Source organism: Ostrea edulis, chromosome 9 (genome assembly GCF_947568905.1).
Source record: "Ostrea edulis chromosome 9, xbOstEdul1.1, whole genome shotgun sequence".
Lineage (NCBI taxonomy): Eukaryota > Metazoa > Mollusca > Bivalvia > Ostreida > Ostreidae > Ostrea > Ostrea edulis.
The window spans coordinates 6,751,139-6,763,361 of record NC_079172.1 but is presented as its reverse complement, the minus strand read 5'-3'; the positions used below and the strand labels follow the sequence as shown (position 1 = coordinate 6,763,361).

General features: G+C 37.0%; 2 protein-coding genes across 2 annotated transcripts; one reads left to right on the top strand and one right to left on the bottom strand.

The window, feature by feature from the left end:
* Nucleotides 1-674: 674 nt before the first annotated feature.
* On the top strand, nt 675-2,043 carry LOC125659162 (acetylcholine receptor subunit beta-like). The gene has a single exon (XM_048890749.2). It carries the CDS (start codon nt 852-854, stop codon nt 1,719-1,721), a length of 870 nt encoding a protein of 289 aa, XP_048746706.1. The 5' UTR covers nt 675-851; the 3' UTR covers nt 1,722-2,043.
* A 5,374-nt stretch (nt 2,044-7,417) lies between these two features.
* LOC125659847 (toll-like receptor 13) lies at nt 7,418-10,890 on the bottom strand. The gene has a single exon (XM_048891635.2). The coding sequence runs from the start codon at nt 10,405-10,407 to the stop codon at nt 8,320-8,322; it is 2,088 nt and encodes a 695-aa protein (XP_048747592.2). The 5' UTR covers nt 10,408-10,890; the 3' UTR covers nt 7,418-8,319.
* Nucleotides 10,891-12,223: the final 1,333 nt, after the last annotated feature.

Below are 12,223 nucleotides of genomic sequence, written 5' to 3'. Positions count from 1 at the left end.
GCAGAAATGGTGTTCATGTCCATTTTAAGAACCATGTATATAACCCTCTTTGTGCTAATCCGATATAGTTTTTGGACAAGAATGTCATACCCTTGTTAAGTTATAACTTTGTTCTGAGAGGTCATCGATAGCAAAATCAGGGTTCGACACTAACCAGTGGTTCACAAAGGTAAAAAAAAAAAGAAGTTAGTGTCGAACATTGGTATTTTCTCCCCAGGACATCGTCCTTCTCTACTATCAAGTCTGAGAAGCATGTGAGTTTTTATGAACCAGAACCAGTTACAGTAGCCTAGTGATTAGCGCGCTCGCTTCGCAACAACGATCACGGCGGCACGTCAATCCTTATCCTATGGCGATTAGCTGACGTTTCAAGGTAGTGACGGTTCCTTCGCCACGCGCGCAGCATAAGAACTAGTCTTCTGGGTATGACCTTGAAAACGAAGGCCTCGTGTTACGGTAGGAATTGACACGATAAAGAACCCTCACTGCTTCGGCCGTGAGCGTCATATATACGTAATATTCTTTGCACTTCACCTAAGGTTGGTGACGTTTCTACGTAAAACATTTTCGAATAGGACGTAAATAAACCAACAAACCATGCAACTAGTGGAAAAAATCTATGTCTTCTGACAATATTACATCAAGGCTGCAGACAATGTGACACCGTTGCAGTGCGTCCTTGGTGAATGAACGAGTTTACGGGTTAAACGAAAATGGGTATCACCTAAACAGCGGGATAACATCGTAGGATCCAATGGAAATCGATTTTCAAAAAAGATTTTCTTAATTTTTAGGGTGACATTTGGAAGCCAGACCTGGTGTTAAAGAATGGTTTCACGCGGTTTAAGGAGATGGGCGGAGCTTTCTACAACATTATGGTCAATAATGGTGGCATGGTGACGTGGAAGCCATATGAAGTGTTTGAGACGCGATGTTCCATTGACATTACGAAGTTTCCCTATGACAGACAATCGTGTGATATTACTTTTATCGTTTGGAGCTACGGGATTGCTGAGGTCAATATCAATACGTCTATGGGTGGAATCGATTTTTACGAATTCGAAGAGAATAGTGTGTGGACGGTAGTTTCTACTAAATCAAAACTAGGTATAATTGGATCTGAATCAGAGATAACATTCTCTTTGGAGTTCCAACGAAAACCTCAGTATTACGTGATGAACATGATCATCCCTATCATCTGCATGGGATTTATGGGTTTATTAGTTTTCCTCATCCCCGTTGATGCAGGAGAGAAAATGTCCTACTCTATCACCGTATTTTTAGCGTTTGCAGTGTTCCTGACCATGATCAGCGGTGAGTTACCAGTCAATTCTGAGAGTATATCTATGCTAAGCTTCTATCTCATTCTTCAGATGCTGACTGGGGCCCTCGTTCTTGTCATCTCGGCAATACAACTTCGATTGCATCACAGAAAAGGAACCGCTGGCATTCCGAGGTTTTACTTGAGAATAGTGTTTTTAGCACAATATCTGAGATGCAAAAAACCCTGTTGCTCGTCAAGAAAAAAGAATGAGGTGGTCAATGTTGGAACTATAGAAGTTTGTCATAACAAAGAAGATGAAAAAACAAAAGACTTGTCAGGGGAATCAGATCTTGAATGGAGTGATGTGACATCTGCTATCGATTTCGTTTGTTTCTGGGTATTTTTTATTGCCAATATTAGTGTGACTGTCTTTCTTTTTGCATACATTGCTGCGTAGATTTTCTCTACACGATGTCATAGCATTGTGTGTGTGGGAGGGGGTATGGGCCTACATTTCTTTTTAAAGAAACAATGTCAATTTTTCGAAACGATATTTATCTAATTTTGACGAAATGTATATGTATTTGATCCTTCCACTATTTTTCCAAAGCTCTAGATATTCGTTATCTTGTGTGTGTGTGGTTTTTTTTTTTTTTTTTTGTGTTTTTTTTTTGTGTGTGTTTTTTTTTTTTTTTTTTTTTTTTTTTTTTTGGTTGTTGTTGTAAATATGAAATGTACGCTGTTACCATACGTCATACAGATTACATATTCATAATCATGCTGTCAATTTTCTTTCCCAAAATGAAAGATAACCAACAGCGATCAAACTACTCCTATAGGCAATACAAAATACATAGTTGTAGACAGAGATTTAAGCTAACAAAATATAGGAAAATATAGTTGTAGTACCGGCGTAGGGACATGATCTGACGAGTAGGCCAAGATGAAGCTCATAATGAAATATCTTCATCTTTTTCATGAATTACGTCGAATATCACACCAGACGATGGGCTAAAGAAATGAAAGGGAAATGTTTTTACATCTTGTCATGGTGAATAAAAAGAATGATGGGAATTATACAATTTTGTATTAGACAAATCAAAAAGTTCATTCGTTCCATCTTTCATTATGTGTTTAGTATACCAGAAGTGATAAAAGAAGTACATAGGTTGCATGAGGAATTTTTCTTTGTTCATTCTTATTACAATGGTATTCTAAACGAACTTCGTATTAATTCCATATTCGGTAATCCATTTTATGCTGCAAGTTTCCTTTCTATAGACGTTTTTCATATAAAATTGTACTTCAGTTTTAAACATATAATATCCCAGTCATCGGGACGAATGAATGCAAGTTTCCGTACATATATTAGTTTCTAAAATTTAATAAAAACTCTTACAAAGGTACAATGCAAGACCTAGTGAATGTTTTACAAAGCACCTATATTTTCTCCGCTTGAAAATGAAAGTGATCAATCTCATAACTCCTATATGCAATACAAAATAGAAAGTTGGGCAAATACGGATCCCTGGATATACCAGAGGTGGAATCTGGTGTCTAGGAGGAGTAAGCACCCCTGTTGACCGGTCACACCCCCGTGAGCCCCATATCCCGATCAGGTAAACGGAGTTATCCATACTCAATATCAGTGTGCCAAAAACGGCGTAACAAACGGTTTGAAACCAATTAGACAGCATTTGACCCAATGAAAGGTTGTATTGGCAAACTAGATTGTCATAACGAACACAGAACTTCAGAAATGTTGACTTCAAAAGAGACTGTTAAAACCCCTGCACCATCAACTTGTTTGTCAGTAGCCTGTCTCGATTTAAACTGATCATAGCAGAATAAGTTCTTTCGTATCAAAAGAATTGAGAGATATAAATATTATATGCAGGTAATAATGGAACATGAATATGAGAAGTTGACGATGGAGAAGCTGAATTCATCCCGTTTATTATAAAGTTGAATTGTTAGTATGCCGTTGATATCTATTTTCAATAAAATATCTAGTATGAAGCGTCCCGTGGGGAGCCGGGTTAGAATAGGTCCTCAGATTGTCGTAAGAGGCGACTAAATGGGGTGGCCCTTCGGATGAGACTGCAAAAACCGAGGTCCCGTGTCACAGCAGGTGTTGCAAGATAAAGATCCCTCCCTGTTCAATGGCCCTAAGCGCCGAGCATAGGCCGAAATTTTGCAGCCCTTCACCGGCAGTGGTGACATCTCCATATGAGTGAAATATTCTCGAGAGGGACGTTAAACAATATTCAATCAATCAATCTAGTATGAAGCAGAAGTGGATGACTCTGTGTTGTTGTTTTTTAATTTGAGTTCACAGGGATATATCGAATCGACATACATGTATGAATGAAAATTATCACTGTTAATAGATAAAAGGTCGTTGATATCTCTTAATGTCGCATTGAAGACCACAGCAAAAAAAAATTCTTCTTACGTAGAAGTTTTTGTATAAATTCTGCTTCACAAGAATATTAAAATAGGTCACTTAACAAAGGAGTACAATTCTTGTCCATTGGAATTCCAACAGATTGTTGGAAGACCCGACCCGACCACCAAAGACCATAAATATATTGCCAATACGGAACTCAACTTCAGAGTACTTGTGCGTGAAATCAGAGTGGTGTTTAACAAAGTAATTTTTGGGATGACTGATCAATAGATAATATTTCCGTTTTCCATTTTTGAAGATATTAACTATGGAGGAGAAACTTCAAACGTATTGCGCCAAAACATAAGTGGTGTAAATCAAATGGGAAGTCTTAAAAATTGCAAAGAATATTCAGTAGATTTGAAATCAAAGAACTTTTCCCAAAATAAACAACATCAAAATGTATGACTTTTCGATACTATCAATGATAATTCCTCAAAATAAATTAAACGATACGAAAACATTCATATCTTGTAAAAAAAACAAAAACAAAAAACAACTTTCTTAACCAACACTGATTCTGTGCATAAGTACTCTGAAGTTGATAGGAAAATATAATGGAGTTCCTCTTTGTCAATGCTTACGTGGTCTTTGGAGATCAAGTCTTCAAACCATCTGCTGGAATTCCCATGGGCACAATTTGTGCTCCGTTATTACTTGACCTGTTTTTGCGTTCTTATGAGGCATAATTTATTCAAAAACTTCTTCATGCGAAAAAGAAAGTCTCTTGCTATGACCTTCGACTCAACGTTTAGATAGAAACAACATTTACAACAAACAACGCTGAGACCGCCGAACAACAGGGCTCATCTCAACAACAATTGTGTCGTCCGAATGGACAAGTAGCCTGCTGGTTAATCACAATCAAGTTACCGGTACAGTCAACATACATTGTCTTCAATACTGTATTTAACTTGTAACCTTATTGAAATTGTCAATATCAAATAAAAATTCATAAATCAACATCCATATATCAACTGTCAAGATCACAATACAACATATCCAAGGTGACGATTTCGCCATTTGGGCAACCTAATGAATTTTATGCACAAGTAGAAAATTGAATGAGGTTGTCCACTGTCACATGGTGGGGTGGGAACCTTCAAATAATAAATGACCACCCTGTCACTGCCTATAAGCCGCCCAATTGTGATAAGTCAAATAAAAGGGAAATCTTGACGTTTACTCTCAACTACAAAATACCCATTTGCCCCTATTTGTATGTTAAGAAAAAAAGATCAGAATAAATATATCAGTAAAACGAGCTCCACCAAATTAAAACATAGTATAGTTTACCTATGGATTGAGAATGAGTGATAATATTCCCCCGCAATCAAATACCTGTTTAGCTGTCCCCCCCCCCTCCATTCAGTCTATTCTTGCCTGTTCCATAGCGCTAACATTATGGGAGTGCCTCCAAGAAATACGGGGAAGTAGAGAAAACCAACCAGCGTAGTATCAACGGTACTCAAAAGTAATTGTGTGTCCTACTTGATTCAACAATTTGGAAAGTTAAATTTGGCCCAAATAGAATAGCTCCTCAGTACCCCTTGTTTGTCGTAAGAGGCGACTAAATAGGGCGGTGCTTCGGATAAGACCACAAAAATCAAGACCCCGTGTCACAGCAGGTGTGGCACGATAAAGATCCGTCCCCAAGCACCAACCATAGGCCTAAATTTTGCAGCCCTTCACCGGCAGTGGTGAAGTCTCCATATCAGTGAAATATTATCGAGAGGGACATTAAACAATATACAATCAATCATTCGCCAAGGAATAAGTGAATATTGAGGTTTATTTTTTAGGGTAGCTAGGTAGATCTACCCAACTTTTCGAAACAAGTCGATAAATTTACCCCCCCCCCTAATCTTACCGCCCAATATCTAATCCTGTTTTATTTAGTCTTGGCTCCGTCCCCCTGGACTACGACTGCACTTTCTATATTACGAACCGACTATCCCTACCTTATACTGCCACGTTTTGGGGTCCCTGTAAATATGTATCAACATATATATATATATATATATATATATATATATATGCATGAAAGGTGAAGATAATGAATGATGATCAATCTCAAAACTCCTATAAGTAATACAAAATTGATAGTTGGGCAAACACGGACCTCTGGACACACCAGAGGTGGGATCAGGTATATATATATATATATATATATATATATATATATATATATATATATATATATATATATATGCATGAAAGGTGAAGATAATGAATGATGATCAATCTCAAAACTCCTATAAGTAATACAAAATTGATAGTAGGGCAAATACGGACCTCTGGACACACCAGAGGTGGGATCAGGTGCCTAGGAGAAGTAAGCATCCCCTGACTACGGATAACTCCGTCTACCTGATCAAGATGTAAAACTTATACGGTACCAATTTTGATACACGAGATGCGCATTTCGACAAATAATGTCTCTTCAGTGATGCTCAACCGAAATGTTTGAAATCCGAAATAACTATGAAGTTTTAGAGCTATTATAGCCAAAAACAGCGTATTTTCAAGCTAGTAACGAAGTACTTAGCTACTGGGCTGTAGAGACCCTCGGGGAGTAACAGTCCACCAGCAGAGGCCTCGACCCAGGGGTCATAATGTAAAACTTATACGGTACCAATTTTGATGCACCAGATACGCATTTCAACAAATAATGTCTTTTCAGTGATGCTCAACCGAAATGTTTGAAATCCGAAATAACTATGAAGTTTTAGATCTAAATATAGCCAAAAACAGTGTGCCAAAAAAGTGGAGCCAAATTCGTCCAAGGATAAGAGCTATGCATGAGGGAGATAATCCTTAATTTTGAAATAAATTTCTGAATTTTATAACAGCAATTAAATATACATCCGTATTTTCAAGCTAGTAACGAAGTACTTAGCTACTGGGCTGTAGAGATCCTCGGGGACTAACAGTCCACCAGCAGAGGCCTCGACCCAGAGGTCATAAAGTAAAACTTATACGGTACCAATTATGATATAGGGCTTACGGTGGGTGTGACTGGTCGACAGATGATGCTTACTCCTCCTAGGCACCTGATCTCACCTCTGGTATATCCAGGGGTCCGTGTTTGCCCAACTCTCTGTTTTGTATTGCTTATTGGAGTTATGAGATTGATCATTGTTCGTTATCTTCGCTTCTGAAGTAGATAATTAACATAAAGATGTTCACATAACCGGCGACCAAATATAAGCTTGAAATGCAGTGGACCACCATCTTCCAGCCATTGATTTTATCATCTGAGAACCCTTTATCGACCTGTCTTTGTCGCAGCCCTATTCTAAAAGGAAGCTTGTAATACATGCTATCTAGGGCTATAGCGGCAATGAGTCATTCAAAACTGTTGATAAATGATATCTTGTAAGCGGATTCCCTCCAAAATAACAAAACAAGGGTCCGTTAAAATTTTGTCTCACTTGCTTACAATTAGCCATAACAGGGCAAATGAATATGCCATGGCAACTTAGTACCATGTGACCCCCGTCCCAAATTGATTGATCCGTTTTGACACCTAGAATCACACTAATTAGCGTTTTTGTATGCTCACATCAACTTCTCCAAGAATGGTGTGCTGGCTGATGCCTGTAGATAAAGAAAATTCTCCAACCCTTAAAATCTCCCTTGTGGATCCGGGTTAGAATAAGTCCTCAATACCCTTTGTTTGTCATAAAAACGACTAAATGGTGCAGACTTCCGAATTAATTTATGTATACTATTATATTACAAAATTATTCTATTATCAGTGCAACATAATACTGAATACATAGTACTGAATGCTGAATATATACATGCAAATTAATGAACTTCTTCTCTACATGGCATTATATGCATTTGCATTCCAGTATATTTCAAGTTCAAGTCTACATCCTGTATTTCCTACAGACTTACTTCTACTATTGCATCCAAGGCCGTAAGCGACGACCATATGTCTAGATTTTTGAAGCCCTTCACCGGCAATGGTGACGTCTCAATGAGAGGGACGTTAAACAACATGTACAGTCAATCGTTCAATCAACGTAAAACAATACTCAGTATACAATCAATCAATTCAAACGTTTTATTTACAAACTTTACAATGTCTAGAAACAGACCAACGTATACGTAGCCCATCTATATGTTCTTTTTCTTTCAAATATAGTTCAACTGGGCATATCAATAATTCCCGGTCTTTTCGTCGGCGACATAACTTCATCTCTAATACGAATTCTGTCAAAGATTACGCCAGACGATGGCTAAATATGAAGAAGAATTTGAGACATTCTCAGGATGGATAAAAAGCACAGGAGAGATATTAAGATTCGGTATTAATAACTATTATACACATCAAAACAAAAGTACGTACCATCTATTTCTTTGTGTATAATAAACCATACGTGAGAATAGATTTAGATAGGTTGCATGTGGAATATGTTTTGGTTGAACTGAAAAAGCTTGTAACAACACTGTCTTTGTTTGTAAGGTACATTATGTATCTGTATTTTAAACGACATTTACTCTAATTCCACATTTGGTAATCCAAAATACAATACATAAGTTAGAAAATGAAATTGTAGTTTCGTGTACAACGTACAGGGAGGTATATACATGATTAGGACTTCAAAGCAGAAACTAGTCTTTGCCAGAATAACTCTTTTTCGTTTTCTTTGTTTTTCCACTCAATGTAAGTAGTAGTATTGAGCAAAACATGCAGCGAGTTTGTGATATTTTTTGTTTGAATTCTTTCCAGAAGAATAACTACTACCATATTCTCACCGTCTTTCATAGATCGAATCTGCGCCATCATAGTTTCAAAACGACACCAATGACTTTCAGCAAAGTTGTTGGACAAAATAAGCAATATCTTTCTACTCCTCTGCATTGTGTCAGTAATGTTATCAATGATCATTTTGCCGACTTCAAAGTCTCGCTCATGCAAACAGAGCTTCATATTTTCCTGTTTCTCTAATATCGGTATCATTTCAGATATCACCCACACACGGTCATTCGAATTATATGCAATGAAAACATCGTATACAAATTCACAGCCAGGAAGTGCCTCATAGCCGCGACTCTTCGCTCGTAATAAGTATAAATGATATTTTATGTGCCATCGATAGTGATACAAAACTCCAGATGCAACTAAAATGACAACCGCAACAACACTAATAGAGATTCCCAGAATCGTGATGGGGTTCAACGGATGGCAGTACATGTACGACAGATGGAAGTCCTTTAAATTTTTTCCCATCCAACTAGATGGTTGCTTACAAGTGTAGTCAGTTGACCAACCTGAAAGTTTGTTAGAATTTTCTTGAATCCATTCTCGGAACCAGACAAGATCACAGGAGCATAGAAAAGGATTTCCCTGTAGGCCAATTTTCTCAACACGTAGAGGCAATGATGTTTGATTGACAATTGATATCAAATTATGACCTAGTTGTAGAAATTTTAGCGACACAGCCTTTGAAAATACTTCATTTGTCCATTGACTTAATTTGCAATTTTCCAGGGAAAGATTTGTCAATTTTAACATGCCTGAAAATAAATTCTCTGGAAGTACAGACAAAGAGGTACCTTTTAAAATCAAGTCTTGTAATCTGTGCAAGGGTGAAAACAGCGTAAAGACTTTGCTTTTTGTTTCATTCTGATGCGTGAATTGTACATCAGTCATGTCCAGAAAAATGAGATTAGGACATCCCCAGAATAACATCTCATACTCCGGTCTTTCGAATATGTTAAAACGATTTTCCATGTGCAAATATTTCAAAGATGAACTGTTCAGAGCCCAAGGGCCAATCACAATATTGTCACCTAAATTTCTGATTGACAGACTCACAAGATTCACTAGTCGGCTTATCATTTTGTTTGGTAGAGATTCAATTTTGTTGTCACTTATGATCAGATGTGTTAAATTTGGTAGACAAGTTCCTAGAAATGCTCTCGGTTTGATTTTCGAAATAAGATTACTGCTAATATCAAGAACTTTTAGCCTAGGTAGGTAAGGTTCAGATGTCCTGTTACAAAACAAGGGGACAGTACGTATATTATTTTTACTTAAATCTAATTCTTCAAGCAAATGTAGTTGTTTATTCAAGCTCACACTTGATATGTTATTTTGTGCCAAAGATATCTTCTGCAATTTTGGAGGCACAATAAACACCATTGCCTCGAATGTGTCAAGCCAGTTGTTATTCATGATCACTTGTGTCAGATTGGAATTTTTCATATGGAAGAAAAAGTCTTCCGAAAGGACTCTTAAATGCATAGCTGAGATACATAATATTTGTAGCTTAGTATTTTGCAGGCTAACAAAAGCATTTCGTACTTGCGGCACGCTCATTTTGTTGTCGCTAAGGTCTAACATTTCAAGCTGATGAAGAACATTGAACGCTCGAGTATCAATGCGGTAGATTTGATTTCTTCTCAGTATGAGGCATTTCAAGCCAAGGTTTGATATATTGGAAAACACACTAAGTCCCAAGGTAGGCAACAAGTTGTCTACGAATTCCAGCCTGGTTATATCCGACGGTAGATGAGGAATAAATGTCAAATTCTTACCATGATTTTTACAAGTCGCCTTTTGATTTTTACAAGCACATGATTTGATGGGACAATTTGATTGATTTTGTCCTAACACAACACACATCTCTATCGTTACAAAAATCCAAAGCATGTTAATCATTGTAGACATTCTCATACACAGTGCTTATCTCTCAGAAGTCCAGATTATTGTCATACACAGTGCTTATCTCTCAGAAGTCCAGCTTATTGTCATACACATTGCTTATTTCTCAGAAGTCCAACTTATTGTCATACACAGTGCTTATTTCTCAGAAGTCCAGCTTTTTGTCATACACAGTGCTTATTTCTCAGAAGTCCAGCTTTTTGTCATACACAGTGCTTATCTCTCAGAAGTCCAGCTTTTTGTCATGCACAGTGCTTATTTCTCAGAAGTCCAGCTTATTGTCATACACAGTGCTTATCTCTCTGAAGTCCAGCTTATTGTCATACACAGTGCTTATCTCTCAGAAGTCTAGCTTATTGTCATGCACAGTGCTTATCTCTCAGAAGTCCAGCTTTTTGTTATACACATTGCTTGTCTCTCAAAGTTCCAGCTCAAACTTGTTGATGTATTGTATATTTTAAGATTTCCTTGTTTATCATCAGCACGCCAATTAAAAAAAAATCACACGTTCGTCAAATATCCTTCCTTGTTTGACTGTCTGTTCATGGGAGTGTCGATTACATTGTTGAAAGTATATTTGATTCATTGAATAACTCTTCTGTTTGTGCTAAATCTTTTAATTGACTGATTGTAAATCATTTTAATTTTAGATGAAATGGTCTGTTATAAGTAATGTATAGTTATTTTTAAGACTTCATCATATAAGTGCATGTACAAAACCGACACTGTCTGACAGTACCAAAAATGAGAGGAACAGCGAGACTGTGTACCATCACACCTTTCATCCTGGATTTAGAAATTTGTACAAGAGTTGTGGTGTTGAAATTTTCGCAATATTTCAAACATTTCCGTCCGGAACATATGATATTAGAATTTCCGGTTGATGGATGTTATTCCAGTGCTTTTTGTTTATGATTAGACGTGTTTTTCGTTTCTATTCAATCCTTTTTTTTCTTTTCCCAAACTTTTAATATTCTTTGTCGAAAATATATACCATGGAAGGCAAAAAGGAATATATGTATCTTGTTTAAGTTCGGTTTCTTTTTTCTTTCTAAAAATCTTCTCGGGGTTAGCGTGCGAAGGGGGCTGTAAAAGTTGTACTTTCGAAGACATGAATTTAAAACTGTCGTTTGCTGAGGTGAAAATATACACTGTATATGATTTAAAACATAAAGATGGGTAAATGCTTCAAGACACATATTCATTCGGTATAATGTACATAGACTACACATATATCAGACTTCAAGGTAACGAATGATGCTCACTGTCTGTGATTCTCCATCTTTGTTTTCAAAGAAGAAAGGTCCGATTACCCCCGTTGAACTCAAAGCAGCCCGAACTCACTTTTCCCCCATCCAAAATTGCTCCAGATACAGATTTGGTTTCTCACTACACCAGTAACACACATTTTTCTTAGTTATGATCCCATTTAGGTACAAATAAGCTTCATTAGAAAATCAAAATGTCATCCACAATTTCAATGTTATTCTTCACCCATTGTGTAAACATAAGGCTACTTTCAATATCACTTTACTTGAAATGCTGCATAATGAATATGTTATATGGTTTCAATTGGAGATCAAATCTTAAGATTCTGTGCATGCTTGAACTGCTGCATGTAACTCTGTCGCTTATATCATTTGAGACTTTTCTAACAGATCTTTTAGGAGTTTTTTTTTTTTTACATCAGTCTTCTCACCTCATGCATGATGTCGTTGTTTCTGACTGACTTTGGCCTGCATGTTTCTTATACGGATTCTGATTTCTCAAATATTCTGACTATCAATACATCTACTGCTTGCTGAGTTGTTTTACCCCAGGGTGTTGT